Source organism: Aspergillus saccharolyticus (genome assembly GCF_003184585.1).
Source record: "Aspergillus saccharolyticus JOP 1030-1 unplaced genomic scaffold BP01scaffold_75, whole genome shotgun sequence".
NCBI classification, from domain to species: Eukaryota; Fungi; Ascomycota; class Eurotiomycetes; order Eurotiales; family Aspergillaceae; genus Aspergillus; species Aspergillus saccharolyticus.
In genome coordinates this window covers 32,012-50,501 of record NW_020290685.1, presented here as the reverse complement: position 1 = coordinate 50,501, position 18,490 = coordinate 32,012, and the positions used below count along the sequence as shown (strand labels likewise).

General features: G+C 52.3%; 8 protein-coding genes across 8 annotated transcripts; 4 read left to right on the top strand and 4 right to left on the bottom strand.

Moving 5' to 3' along the window:
* Positions 1 to 1,106: 1,106 nt before the first annotated feature.
* On the bottom strand, positions 1,107 to 2,431 carry BP01DRAFT_361437 (mitochondrial 37S ribosomal protein uS15m). Its single transcript, XM_025576151.1, has 2 exons — positions 2,298 to 2,431; positions 1,107 to 2,206 (listed from the first exon to the last, which is right to left on the bottom strand). The coding sequence occupies exons 1-2, from the start codon at positions 2,341 to 2,343 to the stop codon at positions 1,356 to 1,358; spliced, it is 897 nt and encodes a 298-aa protein (XP_025426235.1). The 5' UTR covers positions 2,344 to 2,431; the 3' UTR covers positions 1,107 to 1,355.
* A 177-nt stretch (positions 2,432 to 2,608) lies between these two features.
* Positions 2,609 to 3,978, top strand: rps0 (40S ribosomal protein uS2). Its single transcript, XM_025576150.1, has 2 exons — positions 2,609 to 2,889; positions 3,005 to 3,978. Exons 1-2 carry the CDS (start codon positions 2,720 to 2,722, stop codon positions 3,729 to 3,731), a joined length of 897 nt encoding a protein of 298 aa, XP_025426234.1. The 5' UTR covers positions 2,609 to 2,719; the 3' UTR covers positions 3,732 to 3,978.
* Positions 3,979 to 4,395: 417 nt separating this feature from the next.
* BP01DRAFT_427228 (putative Rho-like small GTPase) lies at positions 4,396 to 5,728 on the bottom strand. The gene is made up of 4 exons (XM_025579836.1): positions 5,531 to 5,728; positions 5,172 to 5,430; positions 4,952 to 5,071; positions 4,396 to 4,788 (listed from the first exon to the last, which is right to left on the bottom strand). The coding sequence occupies exons 1-4, from the start codon at positions 5,617 to 5,619 to the stop codon at positions 4,627 to 4,629; spliced, it is 630 nt and encodes a 209-aa protein (XP_025426233.1). The 5' UTR covers positions 5,620 to 5,728; the 3' UTR covers positions 4,396 to 4,626.
* Positions 5,729 to 6,087: 359 nt separating this feature from the next.
* BP01DRAFT_361434 (pseudouridine synthase DEG1) lies at positions 6,088 to 8,227 on the top strand. Its single transcript, XM_025576149.1, has one exon. The coding sequence runs from the start codon at positions 6,287 to 6,289 to the stop codon at positions 8,135 to 8,137; it is 1,851 nt and encodes a 616-aa protein (XP_025426232.1). The 5' UTR covers positions 6,088 to 6,286; the 3' UTR covers positions 8,138 to 8,227.
* A 1-nt stretch (position 8,228) lies between these two features.
* Positions 8,229 to 9,172, bottom strand: BP01DRAFT_225080 (PIG-H family GPI synthesis protein). The gene is made up of 3 exons (XM_025571172.1): positions 8,677 to 9,172; positions 8,405 to 8,607; positions 8,229 to 8,347 (listed from the first exon to the last, which is right to left on the bottom strand). Exons 1-3 carry the CDS (start codon positions 9,008 to 9,010, stop codon positions 8,270 to 8,272), a joined length of 615 nt encoding a protein of 204 aa, XP_025426231.1. The 5' UTR covers positions 9,011 to 9,172; the 3' UTR covers positions 8,229 to 8,269.
* A 1,382-nt stretch (positions 9,173 to 10,554) lies between these two features.
* BP01DRAFT_225025 (ribose phosphate diphosphokinase subunit PRS5) lies at positions 10,555 to 12,340 on the top strand. Its single transcript, XM_025571171.1, has 3 exons — positions 10,555 to 11,679; positions 11,731 to 12,054; positions 12,110 to 12,340. The coding sequence occupies exons 1-3, from the start codon at positions 10,771 to 10,773 to the stop codon at positions 12,164 to 12,166; spliced, it is 1,290 nt and encodes a 429-aa protein (XP_025426230.1). The 5' UTR covers positions 10,555 to 10,770; the 3' UTR covers positions 12,167 to 12,340.
* Positions 12,341 to 12,899: 559 nt separating this feature from the next.
* Positions 12,900 to 14,686, bottom strand: BP01DRAFT_419586 (H(+)-transporting V0 sector ATPase subunit d). Its single transcript, XM_025579414.1, has 4 exons — positions 14,561 to 14,686; positions 14,409 to 14,497; positions 13,450 to 14,336; positions 12,900 to 13,357 (listed from the first exon to the last, which is right to left on the bottom strand). Exons 1-4 carry the CDS (start codon positions 14,590 to 14,592, stop codon positions 13,274 to 13,276), a joined length of 1,092 nt encoding a protein of 363 aa, XP_025426229.1. The 5' UTR covers positions 14,593 to 14,686; the 3' UTR covers positions 12,900 to 13,273.
* A 198-nt stretch (positions 14,687 to 14,884) lies between these two features.
* Positions 14,885 to 17,317, top strand: nop58 (RNA-processing protein NOP58). The gene is made up of 3 exons (XM_025579413.1): positions 14,885 to 15,169; positions 15,290 to 15,450; positions 15,526 to 17,317. Exons 1-3 carry the CDS (start codon positions 15,045 to 15,047, stop codon positions 17,004 to 17,006), a joined length of 1,767 nt encoding a protein of 588 aa, XP_025426228.1. The 5' UTR covers positions 14,885 to 15,044; the 3' UTR covers positions 17,007 to 17,317.
* Positions 17,318 to 18,490: the final 1,173 nt, after the last annotated feature.

Here is an 18,490-nt window from a genome sequence, read left to right as displayed (position 1 = left end):
AGCCACCAGGCGACATCATCTGGGAACGAGTCCGCATCTTGACTGTTTTGAAAATCGAATGACAGTTGGCAAATGTTCAACTTGGCACGGCACTACCGTGAGCACCGGTGATAGATATGACTTGCGACTTCTTTCGCAAGCCTTTGAAAGTGAACCAATGTACGGGTAAAGTGGAGTGCAGGAATTTGGGAGAATAACAGGTCGGGAATACAGATCACTGGAGCAAGGCAACAAAGTTCGGATCATGTAGATGCTAGTGTTTCTGTGTCCCAAGCTCCTGGACGTTTGGGAAGGATTGTTGTGAGAAGAAGGTAGAGAAGACGTTCTGTGTGATGTTGACACGACGGGGAGAGAGAGAGAAGAGAGAGAAAGAGATGGAGGGAAGGAGGGGAGGAGGGAAGAGAAGGCGCGAAGGGAAACACCGCTACCACTGCAATCGCGGCAGGATGTCGAATGTTAAGACGAACAAGGGAAGGAGAGGAGTGTTGTTTCGAACACAAAAGTGCGAGTATGTGACTGAAAAGTGACGCTTTTGCGATGTGGGAAACGAGGAGTAGAGGGCAAGGGTGGTGGAGGATGAAGAAAGAGGGAGAGGGTGGAAGGGAAAAGAGAGGAAAGAAAACAGAACTCACCGTGTTGATTTGTGTTATGATTCTGTTGTTATAGTGTTATGGCGCGTGTGGGCCGTTGACCCGTGGGGCAGAGCTGGCAACATTCACTACCAGAGCAAGCAAAGCTATAGCATCTGGTGATGGGTGAATGAAGAGTTGGCAATGAGTGAATGATTGATTCACTTCGACTGCGCGGGAATTTTGCGGCGAGTGACGTCCCGGCAAAAACGCTAAGGCGGTGAGACCTATACAGCCTCGCCGAGTCGACGCAGGTCTTCCACTTGCTTGCTTACTTGACGGAGGTCTCATCATGAACCATGGTAATTTAATCAAAGATCCTTGCCGACTAATATCAGAGCGACTCGGACAAGGGCAACTATGTACGAGATGAACGGAAATTGTCTACGGCAATCGGTGCTGTGGCCAGTCGCAGAGTTATGGTTTTAAGAAAGCTGACGCAACGGGGAATCGCATTCTATGCAAGAAAAGATCTAAGTCATCAATAACAATAGTATTTGTACAGTACATGATAAGGCTCTTGAGGCAAGCGGACGTCGCCAGCGTAATGTAGCACCAGTGGGAAAAATGCCGCCGACTCTCTATCATAGTCACCGGGTTGACGGAGGAGAGAAACGATGTCAGTGAAAGAAGATCATGAGGTTGCTATACGCCGAAAGTATAGTCCGAGATGTGGAAGCCAAAGGAAAAAAATAGATTACAAACGCCGACAGGGCCTCTGTCCATTCACATGCTAATCTCACCCTTCCAAGCAGCGTCTGACAGACCAAGGGTCTCAACAAGGTGCTGCCACCTGGGACCTCCGCGTTCCCTCCGGCGAAGGTAACGGAGAAGCTTCTGCCGCTTGTGCACGAGGAGGCGCAGATTGCGCTTGTTGTGCTTGTCCTTGTTGGTATGCTCGAGGTGCCTCGTCAGGTTGATGATCTTGGAGGTCAGAATCGCCACCTGAACTTCCGAGGAGCCAGTATCGATACCGCAACGGGGATCCTTCGGCGGGTGAACAGTTGCATTCTCAGGAGCCACGCCCGCTGGCTTGGGAGGCAACTTCTTGTCCGTGTTGTGTCGCCCGAAAGTCTCAATGCATTTCTGGATGTTAATGCGCATTCTGTCTTGATTGTTTCCACTGGCAAGGTCCAGGATACGATCCATCGCTTTCTTCGCGTTTTCATGCTGCTTGAGGTGGTCGTCCACTTGCTCCTTCTCGAGCTGAGGATCGGCGGTATCGCGGTTCGGGTTCTCGAGAGGGGCAGTCAAGTTTCGCGAATACGCGAGGGCGCGTTCGTAGTCTTTCCGTGCCAAGTAAAAATTGAGCCTTTCGTTTGGAGACACCGAGGTCTTCTGCAACTCTTCGATAAAGGGGGTCGGTTCGCTTCTCACCGGGTCTCCCAGAGCTTCTTCCCGTTCGTCGGCGAGAGCTTTGCGGCGAGAGAGATTGGCCGCCTTGCGCTGGCGGGACTGAGCAGTCAAGAAAGGGTCATGTCTACGGCGTTCCCGTGCCTCCGCAGAGCCGGCTCTGATTGTGATCTTGGAGGGGTTGAAAGAGAGGGCAGCGAAAGGAGTCTGGGTAGAGGAAGAGCCTGATATCAACAGCAAACTAGTTAGGGGAGATTTGACGGCCAACGGAAGTCGGAAGGAGTGAGAATGGTGAGTTGGAAGTGAGAGACAAACCGGTGAAAGCCCTGAGAGAGGGCTGGAGAAGTAAACGAGGGGACATTGTTGGGCGCCTGGGACAGAGAGCACTGGCAATGGTCGTAGGACAATCCGTAACTTCTTCGCATCTAAGACCCTCAACCAGCACTGACTGGCGCGCTGAACTTTCTCCGAAATCTCAAAGGCCGGACAAACGGCGCTAGTCCCGGTCGGGAAGACCAGCTTCACGTGATATCAGGGGACGGTCCGGGGGGGTCCCGGTCTTGGCTAACCCTAGCCCTAAGATTCACAAACGGCAAGCGAAATTCCATCACCATCTCAGCGCGGCGTGGAAAAGTTCAGCTTCGCGTTCGTCTCTCCTCCCCGTCATCACCACCGCGACAAGCGCCAGTCGATTGATATCCTCAATTCGATCTCCTTTGCAGAATCAATCGCCGACCATGGCCCCCTCCCAGCTCCCCCCGATCTTCAACCCTACCTCCCAGGACATTGAGCAGCTCCTGGCTGCTCAGTGCCACCTGGGATCCAAGAACCTCCAGTCCCACATGGAGCCTTACCTCTGGAAGACTCGCCCCGACGGTGTCAACGTTATCAACATTGGCAAGACCTGGTACGTCTACTAGGAGAAGGAATCGCATGCGCAATGGGAGAGGAACATGACCGGGAACTGTCAACACGAAATATCTGGACGGGATCTAACTTGCGCGCGCTGCGCGATTCTATAGGGAGAAGATCGTCCTGGCCGCCCGTATCATCGCCGCCATTGACAACCCGGCCGATGTCTGTGTCATCTCCGCTCGTCCCTACGGTCAGCGTGCTGTCCTGAAGTTCGCTTCCCACACCGGTGCCACCGCCATCGCCGGTCGCTTCACCCCCGGTAACTTCACCAACTACATCACCCGCTCTTTCAAGGAGCCCCGCCTCATCATCGTCACCGACCCCCGCACCGATGCCCAGGCCATCAAGGAGGCCAGCTACGTCAACATCCCCGTGATCGCTCTCTGCGACACTGACTCCCCCACCGACTTCGTTGACGTTGCCATCCCCACCAACAACAAGGGTCGCCACGCCATCGGTCTCGTCTGGTGGATGCTTGCCCGTGAGGTCCTCCGCCTCCGCGGCACCATCGCTTCCCGCGAGGTTGACTGGGACGTCGTTGTCGACCTGTACTTCTACCGTGACCCCGAGGCTGAGGAGAACAAGGAGATTGCCGACGAGACCAAGGTTGCCAGCGCTGAGGAGGTTGGCCCCGCTGCCATCGAGTCCGGCTACGCTGGTGACAACTGGGACACCGCCGGTGCCGGTGCTGGTGCTCCTGGCACTGCTTTCTCTGCTGCTACCGCTGCTGCTGGTACCAGCTGGGAGGCTGACGGTGCCGACTGGGCTGCCAGCTCTGCTGCCCCTGCTGGCGAGAGCTGGGCTGAGACCAAGCCCGCTGAGGGTAACTGGTAAATCACTGAACCCGGTGACGTGGACGGTCGTTGAGAGGGGACCATGATTTACATCTTCTTTTCCCACGATGCAACTTGGCGGTTGATGGGGAGCGACAAGTGAGATGCTTCCTTGCGCATTGGGGCTCCACTTGCATTCTCCTCGGCAATAGAAGAGGGAAAAGCAATCCCTTGTCATGTCTATCCTAGTCTCAGTTCAGCAATCTACCAAAAAAAACAAAAGCAAAGGAAGAAAAAATTGAGGAAAAAAACACAATCAACGGGAGATCCACTACTTCAAACAACCCACCCTTTTTTCCTACCTTTCTTCTGACGTGGTATGCTACGGTGAAAACTTATTCCCGCCCATCCCTTTTCTTTTGATTGATTCGTTTATGGTATGCATCGGGGAGGAATTGCAACGTTCAACAGTTGACTTGGCGCTTATGAGGGAAAGATATCCAGTTGTTCTCTTGCCTCGGTGAGCTTCTGGGGGAAAGCCCTGTGCTGTCAATCTACAAGGTGGACTTAATCGTTACCTTGGTTTCTCCCTGTATGTAGATCATAGCCGTGATTGGAAAAAAGTGATGCCAGCTACCATGTCTTGCCTTCTGTGTAGACGTAGGTTGTAGGATGCGATCGTAGCATTAAATCGGCAGCTTTGCCATCAATCCATCAGCTCAACTCTGGCTATGTCTTCCCAGACTATAATACTATCAAGTGAACTCGCTTCATGCAGCCTTCTACAAGTACTCCATACCATCTCCCCCTCCCTTGTATACACAAACACTCACCAACCTTTTATACCAATTCAAGAACTTGAACCCGCATAAAAAACCCCCTCAGCACACTTCAACCATAGACAACAAAATTCAAGACCAAAAAGGGTATCACCAAAACATAAGTCAACAGAAGAATCAACAGACAACGCAACCCCCTTTACTCTGGCCCCCCGCAGCCGTCAACGTCATCCCCGCCATCCGCGCGATATCCTCAAATGTCTCCGCCAGCAACTCCCCAGTAACAGCAGAGCACTCAGCATATCGATCACAACGGAGTTCCTGGGCGATGCGGTACGACTACAAAATTCAGTCAGTCAGTCAGCCAGTAACCCAGCCAATAACCCAGCCAATAACCCAGCCAGTAAACCAGCCACTTCCTCTCTCCAATTCAATGCGACACAAACTACCACCACCACCACCACCACCACCACTCAAACACTGCCATAAAGTGATAACTCACCTCCTGCGGATAGATAACCCCCTCACTCTCTACCCTAAGGTCCCGTTTCAATCCAACCACCATGATAGGAATGCGCTCGCCATCGCCGCGTTGGAAATACCGGATGATATCGTGTCGCCACTAGACATGGATGAGACGGATCAGAAATGGACAAAGTCTGCGGGAGAAAGGTCTTCTCTAGTTTCGAAGGTAAGATCAACCCGGGGCTCGGTCCACTTACCCCCTTCAGCCCGTTCAGCGTCTCGCGGTCAGAGACATCGAACGCCAAGAGCACCACGTCCGGTCGGAGAGTTGACCAGTGCTGGTTCGGACTGGCGGTGTCGTAGACCTCGAGGGTGAAGGACTTCTTCGAGAAGCGGATGTCGTACAGAAATGGTTGGTCGCTGTCTCGGAGTGGGACGTTATCTCCCCCTCCTCCTCCTCCTCCTCCTCCTCCTCTTCCTTGACCCTGGAGTCGACGGTGGTTGGATTTGAGGCTCCTATGGGAGGTCGTTAGAGAAATGAGTGCTAAAACAACGAGGGACTTCGGAGATATGATAGGTGCATGTGGTTGGGGTTGAGAAGGATCAGTCGACTCACGATAGAAAGGTCGACTTGCCGCAACCCGAGTCTCCGAGCAGTAGGATGGTGACTGTTGGGTTGTCTTCTTGGGGATAGAAGTCCGCCATCTATGTCGAAGGTTTACGTCTGCTGTGTTGAATCTACGAGATTATCGAAGAATGTGTATTATCATTCACGGTGAAACATCTCCGAGCACTCTGTAGATTTAATTCTCGCCGTGGACTCTGAGATGCTGGTGCGAGATGCGATAAGATCCGAAATATATGAACCCCGTCCGCCAATAACCGGTCATTGCTACAAGTCCCCGAGGATAACATCTGCAACATGGCACAGTTTCCACCAGGCTCTCAATTTAATGAATCAACATATCAATATTCTGACGGATCAAAAGACATGAATACCCCGGAGTTATCACATCCTATGCCTGGAATCTCATGTCTACCGCTCAGTCCATCCTGGTATACCAGCAGTTGTAATGTTACCATAATACACCCGGTATACACGCCGTAATGCAACTCAAACCGGCGACTCCAAATTTTTGTTTCGCAAAACCCAACCGCAATAAAATCCCGCTTCCACCTCCGCGAGAACTTCGATTCCCGCCGCTCAACATCCTCTTTCCTTACGGGTATGCGGAGTCTCCAAGGAAGTTTTCGCACCTTCTGGACTCGCGCTCAAGACTTTACTACTGTTCACAAAGCACATCCCAAAGTTGCTCCTTTCCACTGCTTCGCTCGTTCCCTAGCCCAGGTCGACTTCTCCCCGCTGCAAACCATGTCGGAGCAGCAGCAGCAGCAGCAACCCTCGCAAACGCTGGCGCAGGCAGCCTCCGGCTCCTCGAAAGATCAACCGGACTACTCAACATGGCCCACCTCTAGTCTGATTGCCCGAATTACTGAGCTCGAGCGCCAACTGCACTCCCGCACGGCCGAGTACGCCGCATCGCCTGGGGAGCATCCTCCCGCGGGTGCCGATTCCCAGAGCACTGCGGACATTCTCAAACAGCAAAAAGACAAGACCGAAACAAAACTTGCCAATTCGCCGTCTCCTTCGACAGCAAAGAAAGGAGCTCAGCAACGGCCGCCCAAGCCGAAGAAAGTGCGTCGGGAAATCGACCCCTCCAAGTACAACACGCGCTTCATCGCGCTGAAATTCGCATACCTTGGACAGCGGTATAACGGGTTGGAACATGCAAACGGCAATGCCACTCCGCTGCCGACCATCGAGGAGGAACTTTACAAGGCGTTGCGCAAGACGCGCTTGATCTTTCCCAACGATACGTCTGGGGACGACGAATTCGTTGAGAGTTTCGCGCCCCGTGAGGTCAAGCCCTACTGGATCAATTGGGATGGATGCCAGTACTCCAAGGCCGGCCGCACGGATCGCGGCGTGAGCGCCTTCGGGCAGGTGGTCGGCATCAGAGTGCGCAGTACGCGGCCGATGCGCAAGACGGATGCGCAGAATCCGGACACAGCCATGGAAAATACGGAGGAGGCGGACGAGGGTTGGGACCACATCAAGGATGAGCATCCCTATGTTAGCATGTTGAACAAGGTCCTACCGCAGGATATCAGAATCCTCGCGTGGTGTCCCAACCCCCCTGAAGGATTTGATGCTCGTTTCTCCTGTGGAGAACGCCACTACAAGTACTTTTTTACTCAGCCCGCCTTCTCCCCAACTCCTGGACCTTACGGGTTCATGTCCCGTGCCAATGATGGAACGAACGCTAGGCCGAAATACAGAGAAGGTTGGTTGGACATTGAGGCGATGCGCGAAGCCGCCAAATACTTCGAGGGTACACACGACTTCCGCAACTTCTGCAAGTTGGACGTTACTAAACAGATCGAGTCCTTCCAGCGCGATATCTTCCGTGCTGACATTGAGTTACTCGATGCCAAAAACACCCCGCTGGGGTATGTCAACGACCCAGAATTCCGCGCTGTTGAAGGCGAGCAGGAGACCAGGTCCTCTGATGAGCCTACACCCACTTCTGCTAAGGTTTATGTCTTCAATCTAGAAGGATCTGCTTTCCTGTGGCATCAAGTTCGTCACATGGTCAGCGTACTGTTTCTAGTTGGCCAGGGTCTCGAACCCCCGACCATTGTGCATGACTTGTTAGATGCGTCCAAGAACCCGCGCAAGCCTACTTATGAGATGGCATCTGACGCTCCTCTGGTCCTTTGGAACTGTGTCTACCCTGATAAGCAGAGCGGTCGCCGTGAAGATACCTTGGAGTGGATCTATGCAGGTGATATCAGGCAGATTAAGTCCCATCTTGGCAAGGGTGGTGGCAAGTTCGGTCTCGGTGGCATCGTCGAGGAGCTCTGGGCTGTTTGGAGACAGCGTAAGATCGACGAAATACTAGCCGGTACACTGCTTGACCTGGCCGTCAGTCAGGGAGATCGAAGCATCGTCACTGACGGAGGAGTCAACCCGGTATGGGAGCGGAAGAACCGAGGACAGAAAGTGTTCCTAGGTGACAACGAATCCAGAACAGGCGGTGATTATATCCCAGTCATGCAAAAGCGCAAAACGGAGCTTGTGGAAGTTCAGAACGCGCGGTGGCTGGCCGCCAAACAAAGAAAGACGGAGGCTGGTGCGAAGCCCTCCAAGATGGAGATGTAGATAGAGATGGTTCTTTTACCCACCCCAGCAATATTGCATCCACACGCTGAGCGATAGTCATGGCGTGTGCTTTCATGATACGAGTCTTTCAAGTTGAACCCTGTATTGTCCGTATCTTTCGCTTCGACCTAGTCATGACTTGGAGTCGTACAGACATCGTCGCGAACCCCTCCACACCTCCTCCAGGATTTGCCGATTCGGAAGCAGCTTCTGTATGCAGTCAGTCGGGCTGGACACAATGGACGTATGTTCAACGTTCACACTTACGGGAAAAACCACGACGACTTCCGTCTCCCCTTCGACAATCACGGCTAGATAGAAGCGAACCTCAAACCCCTTAAAAGCCTCATGGATCACAATATCCTGGATCTGGGTTGTGGGTATAAATCGCGTAGACGCTTTTGAAAAGTACGTGTTGGAGGAGGTAGAGGTCTGGATGCCCAAGCCCCGTATGACAAGGAGCGACTCTTCTAAACATTCGCAATCGCAGTTAGCACCACCAGATGAATTTAGACGACGGCCGCACGCCTCCAACGAACCTGTATATCCCTTCCTAAAGACACCGTACATGACAATTGCACTGGCTAGTGCCACAACCGGGTAGCTGTACCTGTCCGCATAGCGACAGAGGAAGGCGCCCAGGGGAGTCGACCATACAGCTGACCAGGGGATCAAGCGTGCTTCGCGAATGTAGGGAGAGTATCGGAGTTTGGCGACATCGAGCAGAAGCACACTGAAGAAGCTTAGTACTCGCAGTAAGATCTGCAGGTAGAACAGAACTTTTGCGGGCGTGCTAGCATGCCTTGACGCATTCGACACGGTAAACGAGACGGTCGTCGGGGACGGGCGCCGTAGAATGAGGCGGCCGGGCATGGAGAGAAAGCAATGGACTTGACCAGTACCAGAATGTCACGATCCGCTAATTCTGGACTGGCGAATTGAGCGCATAAATGTAAAGTGTCTGCGCAACTCGATTTAGGACTGAGAGGTTGGATTCTGCTAAGCTCCTTCAATTGAGAAGCAGGTCAGGTCCGGCCTAGTCCCTGAACAGGCAAATGGTCACAAGCTGGGCTGGAGTGGATTGTGTCGCAGCGCATCACGTGCTGGCATCGTATCGCGCCTGCCAATGCCGGGTCTAGACCAGACACTTGTCTCACTGATTGCCCAACCTTGTTGCCTTATCAGTGAGCTGGGGAGCATAAAAGGATCTGAGGAGGGGTCCTGTCGCTGGGAAGAAGCTCATGCCAGCTGCTTCAGATCGAGAGCACAAATACCTACGAGCTCCCAAGCCAAATAAAAAAACAGAAAAGAAAAAATTGAGGGACGTCTGGACACAGGACAAGAATGGATGGTTCTGAGTAGGAGATTAAATACTACATTTCCTGATAGCTCAGATCCTGTACTCGAATTGATGAATCGAACAGTTTTCTACGTCTTCCTTGCCCCCTGGTTTTTATTCCCTCGCAACCTTCAGTGATCACCCATGAAGCTGAAGTCGTGCCGCGGCCTGGTAACTGCCACACAAACTAGCTTGGAAGCTTTCCTAGAATGTGCCTATTTCAGCGGAGCGCAAAGGTCTTTCTGAAGTGAGAATGAGAGGACAATGATGACTCTCGCTGGTCAGCGTCTCACGCGTGACACTTGTTTATCGTAACTTGTGAGCAACTCCCCGTTCTGTGTTTCCATTCCAAGCACCGCTAGCCACGTATTTCCTTGGTATGTGCTTAAGTCATACTCCTCTCGAGCTGGAGCTGACGAGATTGTCACAGGTAGACCAAGCATTCCATGGCTTGTCCCGCCATGAGACCTTGTACGGAGTACTGCGAATCCTGCCATGATCCGGACCAGGGAATATAGCCCTGAGGTTATAGCCCCGAGGTTATAGCTCTAGGGTTATAGCCTGCAAGAGATAGACCTTGGTCTCGGGTCAAGGGAAGCGTTGTGCTCGGGTTGAACGTGCGCTTGCCCTGTGTCGATATTGATGTTCATGCAACAATAGTGTGGGGACTCCAGCTTTGATGCTCCTGCTGGGAAATACTGCTGAATTCAGGCACCGAGGCACCGAGAAGGTCCGCACTCAGTCCGATTCCGGGGTCATAAGCCTGGAAAAGATGAGTCATCACTGCGGGGCCGTTGGATTCGCCCGTGCAGGCAGGGCGGGACTAGCTGGAAAGAGGCAATCTTGCAGCCTCAGAGCCTGAGGCTACCCCACGCCTGCAGCCTGAACCGTCGGCTGGGTTCCACTCGCGGCAGAGGCATTTTTTTTTTCCTCGTCTCTATGGCCGATTCTCCACGAACTCTTCCTATTCTCTCTTCCTCCCTCCTTCTGATCTCGATGTCTACTTTTCCTTCTCCATCCATTCGCTTGGACCCCATTCCTGAATCCCCGCCATGAGGTAGTTGCTTGTCCACTTCCATCCTCGAAATCTTTTGTTCTTCTTTCCTGCTGCTCCAAGCCAGCGCTCTCCTCTCTTCTTTGGTCGTGCTAATCCCACCCTTCATCCCGCCCCTCCAGACCCGCCGATTCATCGGATATCTCTCCCTCCTCTCCGCAACCGATCCAGTCTCCCTCGCCTGTGATTCTGCAGCCCACCGGATTTCCTGAAGCCTCCCACTCGAATTCTCACAACGATATGGTGCGCAACATCGTCGTTATTGGGGGTACCTCCCACCCTCAGCTGACTCAAAATATCTGCAATGTCCTGGGTATCCCGGCGGCAGACGTCCTCCTCTCGAAATTCTCTGTCGGTGAGACCCGGGTCGAGATCAAAGAATCTGTTCGTGGCAAAGATGTCTACATCATCCAGTCCGGTGGCGGAAAGGTGAATGATCTTTTGATGGAGCTGCTTATCACCATCTCCGCTTGCAAAACTGCCTCGGCCAAGAGGGTCACTGCGGTTCTGCCCCTCTTCCCTTACTCTCGTCAGAGCGACATTCCTTACAACAAGACGGGCGCTCCACTGACGAAGTCTTCTATTGCCAACAAACCCGGCAATGGCTACACTTTCGAAAGTACCCCGCCTACCCCACATCCGGGGAAGCCCGAGAGCTGCAGCCTGCTCAACGGTGTGGACAATCTCCAGAAGAGCCTGGCCAAGGCTCAATTGGAAGACATTAGCAATGGCAGCCCGGTGAAGAGGCAACGTCCTGTCAATGGCCTGCCCCGCAGCGACACCATGGACTCCTTACCTTCCCTTCACAGTGGAAGCGTTGCGGAAGAGGAAGCCAACAAGATCAACAACTTCCAGCCCCGCCCCGGCTACAAGCAATGGGTGGCCCAGGCTGGTACCTTGGTCGCCGACCTGCTCACTTGCGCCGGTGCTGATCACATCATCACAATGGATCTCCACGACCCCCAATATCAGGGATTCTTCGATATCCCCGTCGACAACCTTTACGGCCGACCTTTGTTGAAGAGCTATATTCAGCGCAATATCCCCAACTACAAACAAGCTGTTATTGTCAGTCCTGATGCCGGTGGCGCCAAGCGTGCGACCGCGATCGCCGATTCGATGGGCGTCGAGTTTGCTCTCATTCACAAGGTTCGTTCATCCCTGATTTTCTGATGTCGGATTTGGTCTGATGGCTCGCAGGAGCGGCGCCCCACACGCATCACGGATCGCCAGAATGCCACCATGATGCTGGTTGGTGATGTCAAGGATCGGACCGCTATCTTGATCGACGACCTGGCAGATACCTCCAACACCATCACCAGAGCGGCTAAGCTTCTCAAGAGGGAAGGAGCTGCCCGTGTTTATGCGCTGGTCACGCACGGTATCCTGAGTGGTGACGCGATTGATCGCATCAATGCCAGCGCTCTGGACAAGGTCGTTGTCACCAACAGTGTGGACCAGTCGGATCATCTGCGCAGATGTCCTAAGCTGGAGGTCTTGGAAGTCGGCCATGTCTTTGCTGAGGTAAGATTTCGTTCTTGATAAGCTTATGCGACAAGGTACTAATTCAGTCCGACAGGCCATCCGCCGCGTTCACCACGGCGAGAGTATCAGCGTTCTGTTCCAGTATGACTAACGCATATGCCATCACGGGATTCTTTCACTTTCTTCTGTTTCAATTTTTTTCGTGTGGGACGTCCATACAAAGTGAATTCTAAACTTGTTGGAAACAATAAGGAGCGACGAAATCTTGGGTTTTGTCTCCAGGGGACTTTTTCCATTTCTGACCACTGTGCTATGACATCTACTGAGCTTGCTTGTTCAACACGTTGATGCATGGGGTCTTTTTGCTATTGCATATCATCGCATCTCGTTGTTTTCTCTTCCTTTTATACCAAAAATATATCGAAACTCTTATTTTCAAGAGAAGCGGACTAGGCACATGTCTTACGGCTAGTCCCCCGCATAAGGTGTTGGTCATTCCTATATTGCCTTGCTTTTTTCTTCTATAATCCCCCAGTCTTGCCTATCTGTCTGATTCTTGTTATGTCCTGGGGGAATTTCTTTTGGTTTTCTTCGTTGCTTTGCGCTAACATGTCTTTCACCTCGGTTGCTTCTTCTGAGAGGAAGGACTAGTGGAACCATATGCATCAATATATATCCAACAATCATGACAAGACTTTTGGCTTGAGACCAAATTAACCAAGATTTAAGTGATCTTCTATCTTTCATCTCTCTTTTTGCTTGCATAAAAAGAGGCAACTATTGTCTTCTTCCCCCCGGGGTTGATCTACGACTCCAATATATTTTATTACCTCGACTTCAGACAGCTTGATCGGGAATCCTTCTGGGAAACGTGATATGCAGTAACCCATATATCTTTTCATGCGGTCCCAATATCAATGCGTGCAATTTCTTATAACAAAATACAGTAATGTAGCTCCGGAGTACGATAAGTGAGAAAGTTCGAAAGAAGCTAGTAATCACGAACGCGCTCTTAGGACCTGAAATTGCGGAAGAGAGAAAGCATACCGAGAGAAAAACGCCCGAGACGCCTTTTTGGCGCAGAGAACACAGGGTTACTGTTACACGAACTGACGTAGCCGGGAATGAAATATGTTTAGTTTGCGAATGGAAGATGAGGGAGACAGTCGAGCAAGGGACCAGGAGATCAGAGAACAAGATCAATGAGGAGCTTTAAATAAACAAGATGGCTAAGATATAAAAAGGAAGAACATGGTATCTAGAAAACAGAGATAAAGTTCCCGATCCTCTCTTTCTGATTTTGCGCGATGCACTCGGCGATCCAGGTGACATTTCGGATTTCCTGGTCGAGTGGGTTAGAATTTGACTTCTCAATTCAGGTTGGGAGTTGGTTGGGGCATGTGAAGGTCCGACAGGCGGGTTTAGATGTCTTACCTGCTCCTTCAGTCTCATCCATCCATATACAACAGCGGGCGTGAACTGCCGCGTGAACACAACCTTGCACATCTCCATCTCCTTTTGATAGAACAAGTCCTCTAAGCTCTTCCCGTCCGAGGCGCTTCCCATACCTCCCAGACCACTGCCACCCTGCGTCAAGCCGACGGCATCGAAGAACGCCTTGTAGTCTGCAGAGATGCTCACGGCGAGGGCGACGGACTCGATATCATCCGCGCGCGAGAGCATCAGCGAGCCCTCGGGCCAGAGCTTTCCGAACTCCGGGTACAGCTTCCTCCGCTCCTGCTTTGATAGCTCGGTGCCGAACGAGTTGAGTGTGATGTTGATCGCTCGGCGGTCGGCCTCGAACTGAAGGATCTCCGACATGACCTCCTGAGTGGGGGTGCCTTTGAAATCGGGGTGTGTGGTGACAAATTGATGGAAGTCCTCGAGGTAGTTCTTATAGAGGGTGTTGCGCACGATCTCGATGTTGAGCTCGTCGAGGTCCTGGTGGCTCAGACTGCCCTTGAAGTACCCGGCCAGGGGTGTCTCGATCAGGACGGAGTTGTACAGCTCTTCGATGTTGGTGGCGACACAGAGGACCGGCAAGGTCTCGAACCAGCCTAGTGGATGGCACCGCTCCAGGAGCTCACGGGTGTCCCGTTCGTGCAGCGTACCGGTGATGAGCAGAGCGATGTTGTCGATCATGTACCCGTAGGTCAGGTATCGCAGAAACTTCTCCGTCGACCCCGTGGCCTGCGCGAGGAGATAACGGAATTCAGCTACCAGTTTGTCGGTCATCTTGCCTGCCAGGGCGGAGGTCGACGGGTTCGGGGGCAGAGCGGCGAGGAAGTCGCCGTATGCGGGGGCGAGCTGGAGCTTGACATCTGCGGGGAAGAAAGATAATCTATGTGAGCTTTCGAAGTGGTTGCAGAAGGGTCAGTCGAGAGGTAACTGACCATCAATCGATTCGCATTGGGTCAAGTTGGAATAGTGTTGGCTGGTCAAAAGACTGTTCCGATACCCTCGGGCAATGCCTTCAATGTAGCTGATCAGGTCGGTCAGTCAGGGGAGTTTCCGGGGTTCGAAAAAGCATTTTCAGAAGGCATACCCGCTCTTGACGTTGAAGAAGAGACCCTCCATGATTCTTGGAAGTGCACACGTCCTCAAGCTGCCTTTATTGTGTCCAACGGGGAAAAAGTCGCAGCAGAACTGGGGGGGTTGATCTTGATTGTCGCTATCTTGAGTCGACGTAAACCTCAATCCCGTGACCAGGGCCCCGAACGGCATCCCGTGCAGACTTACATAAGCGGCACCAAAGCCCTGCCTAGACAGAGCAAGTGCAGCCGCACCGCCACGTGCGGGCACCAGCCACAGTCCGCACGGCGTTTTCGCTTTTTTCACTTTTTGGTGTCGAAAAATTTCCCAGCGATTGCAATCCTCGTCCAGCACGCGGTTTCGTCCCCCGTCGCCAACTAACGCCAACCCCTCCTCCTAAATCCCCCGCCCCTCTCGCCCCTCGCACTTCTAGCTGGTGCTTTTTTATATCTGTCGTTTCTTTTCGTTCTTACAGCTAGTCGTCGAGAGCCTACACCATGACGCTCTTTATCCTTACGGAGACCAGTGCGGGCTATGCCCTGCTCAAGGCCAAGGACAAGAAGCTTCTGAAGAGAGACGACCTCACAACTGAGGCCGCTACTGCAGAGGGTGTTTCTAACCTGTAAGTCTTCCTTGTCTGTGGGAGCAGATGGAACTGCTGCAATCTTATTCGGAGTGCTTTCCGCATGCAAAAATTTTCCCCTCCGTGCGCCGAACGTGCGTCTAACTCGCGCAATTCCAGTTTGAAATTGAAGAGCTTCCAGAAGTTCGACAGCGCCGCTACTGCCCTGGAGGAAGTTGCTGCTCTCGTTGAAGGAAAGGTCACTCCTCGTCTGGCCAGCCTTTTGGATGAAGTGAAGGATGAGAAGAAGGTTTCTCTGGCTGTTTCCGACCCCAAGCTCGGTATGTTCTATCTCTATATCTCTCGCCTGTGGAATGGAGAAAAGAGTCAGCATGGCTGACCGCAAATCCCTACAGGAAACGCCATTGGCAAGCTGCCTGGCCTGTCCATTGAGTTGGTTGCCGACTCTTCCACTACCGACATCTACCGTGCCATCCGTGAGCACTTGCCCACCCTCATTCCCGGTCTTCTTCCTCAGGATATGTCCACCATGGCCCTCGGTCTGTCGCACTCTCTTGCCCGTCACAAGCTCAAGTTCTCCCCCGACAAAATCGACACCATGATTGTGCAGGCCATTGGTCTGTTGGATGATTTGGACAAGGAGCTCAACAACTACGCCATGCGTGTCAAGGAATGGTACGGCTGGCACTTCCCCGAGCTGGCCAAGATCTTGAACGACAACATCGCCTACGCCAGACTCGTCCTGAAGATGGGCATGCGCACTAACTGGGAGACTGCTGATCTCGCCGAGATCCTCCCCGAGGAGATTGAGGGTGCCGTTAAGGCTGCCGCTGACCGGTCCATGGGTACTGAGATCAGTCAGGAGGATCTGGAGCACATTCAAGCCCTGGCCGAGCAGGTCGTCGGCTTCGCCGAATACCGTCAGCAGCTCGCTGGCTACCTCACCGCCCGTATGAACGCTATTGCCCCCAACTTGACTGCCCTCGTCGGTGACCTCGTCGGTGCCCGCCTCATTGCCCACGCTGGTAGCTTGACCAACCTGTCCAAGAGTCCTGCCTCTACCCTCCAGATCCTAGGTGCCGAGAAGGCCCTGTTCCGTGCCCTGAAGACCAAGCACGATACTCCCAAGTACGGTCTGATCTACCACGCCTCTCTGATCGGCCAGGCCACTGGCAAGAACAAGGGTAAGATGGCCAGAGTTCTGGCTGCCAAGGCCTCCCTGGGTCTCCGTGTGGATGCCCTGGCCGAGTGGGACGACGATGTCACCGAGGAGGACAAGGCTGCTCTCGGTACCGAGGCCCGCTACAACCTCGAGCGCAAGTTGGCCGCCATGGAGGGTAAGCCCCTCAAGCCCCGTGGTGTGTCCATTGGCCCCAACGGTGCCGCCCAGCCTCAGAAATTCGACCTCAACGAGGCTCGGAGATACAACCCCGATGCTGATGCCCTGACCGGCGACGAGCCTCCCGCTTCCGTCAAGAAGAGCAAGAAGGACAAGAAGCTGGTTGAGGAGGTTGAGGACGAGGAGATGGCTGACGCCGCTTCCGACGAGGAGGCCGATTCGTCCGACTCCGACTCCGAGGAGGAACCCTCCAAGAAGAAGAAGAAGAAGAGCAAGGATGCGGAGCTCGAGAAGCTGGCCGAGCAGGCTGGCTTGACTGTCAAGCGGTACAAGCGCAAGCTTGAGCGGGGCGAGATTGAGTTCGACGCCGAGGGCAAGCCCAGCTCTGTGAGCAAGAAGGACATCAAGAAGGCCAAGAAGGAGGCCAAGAAGGCCAGCAAGGGCGAGGAGAAGAAGCGCAAGCGCTCCGACGACGCCGAGGAGGTCGACGACAAGAAGAAGAAGAAGAAGAAGAGCAAGAGCAAGAGCGACGAGTAAACGGGGGCAAATCCTGTTATACAAAAAGGAAAAGCTTTTTTTTTTGTTTTCAAACACAACTCACACACGCCCCGACACCCACCTGATGGCTACGCTTCGAGAGATGTTTTTCTGTATGATATCACACACATCTTTTAGTGTTTTTCTCTTTTCTTTCTCTTTTGCTGTTTGAGTTGAACGTGTTGCTATATTGTGTTTGGGTGGCATTCCCGACGAAGGATGGAAGCATTTTTATTCACATCCTATCCATGGCGCAGAGGTGCTTTGTTTGGTCTAAGGCAGTTCAATTCCAGGAATAATGTTGACTTCAGAAATGCGTGCATTCGTAGAGTCTGGTTCGCAGTCTGGTTCGCCGCCGGTTTCTTCTGGTGCTGCATGAAATGTATGGGAGGTATACCCCCCGTAGTATCGATCGAAACATTTATCCCTGAGACCTACTTACTCACAACAGCCAGCAATTGACTCATCCCGCAACATGACGCAGGGAATCACTAATCACATCGAGTAACTAAGATAATTGTGCTGACCAATATGCCCCAATCCCCCAACTGAATCCTTCTCCGTCCCGTCGAGATAACCAACAGGCACCAAGCTGAGGCTCGCCACCGCCCTGCTGCCTAGTAATATACTAACGAACTGGATTGCTGCGGAAATTGAGCGAGTTTCCCTTTCCGCTTTAGGTCGAACTTGGCGCCGCTTTTTGCTCACTGAGCAGCCCGGAGCGTGGGGGGAGCACAGAAGTGCGTGTCCTGAGCAATCCCTGAGTATAAGGGCTAAGATGGTGAAATAGCGTGATGAACAAATAGCTTTCGCGAGGCCAAAGATGCCAATTGATTATCTTAAGGTATTGTTACTGATCTATCTAATCCATAAGTTACCTACCCCCTAAGTAGGAGGTCGCAGTCTGCTTACTTAGCTACCCTCCCCCGCTTCAGAAGGAACAGCCGTAATCCTATGGAACTACTTAGGCTAAAGGCTAGCTGCATTCTAGTTTAGGGTAGAAAAGCCGCAGTCTTAATAAGCATTACGGAAAACCATAAGCAAAACCATCATCATGGGCGTAATCATAAGCATAATTGTGACCGTAATCACAAGCGTAAGCACTAACCTAAAATAGGGACAGAAAGAGGTTAGTGGTACTAGCATACACCATATCTCAATCACCCTACAGTAGTCCTAGTCCATTGCAAATATATGTCTTGTGATAGTATCTATGCAACCGCAACACTATATAATTAAGAAGAGTTTCAGAAAAGGTATTTGAAATCTCTCAATTACTTATCACATTTAATTATATATCTGAGGTCCTCGAATATATCTCATAATATGTGGTTAAACAACCATTATACCTCGAATAGCCCTATCTACGGCTTGGGTGTTGTGCTTGTGTAAAACTATAGATTCTTAAAATAAGTAATCGAATTCTAATCATGGTTATATTATACAAGCCTGGAAAGCACGCAAGACTGTCAGGAGAGCTGGGA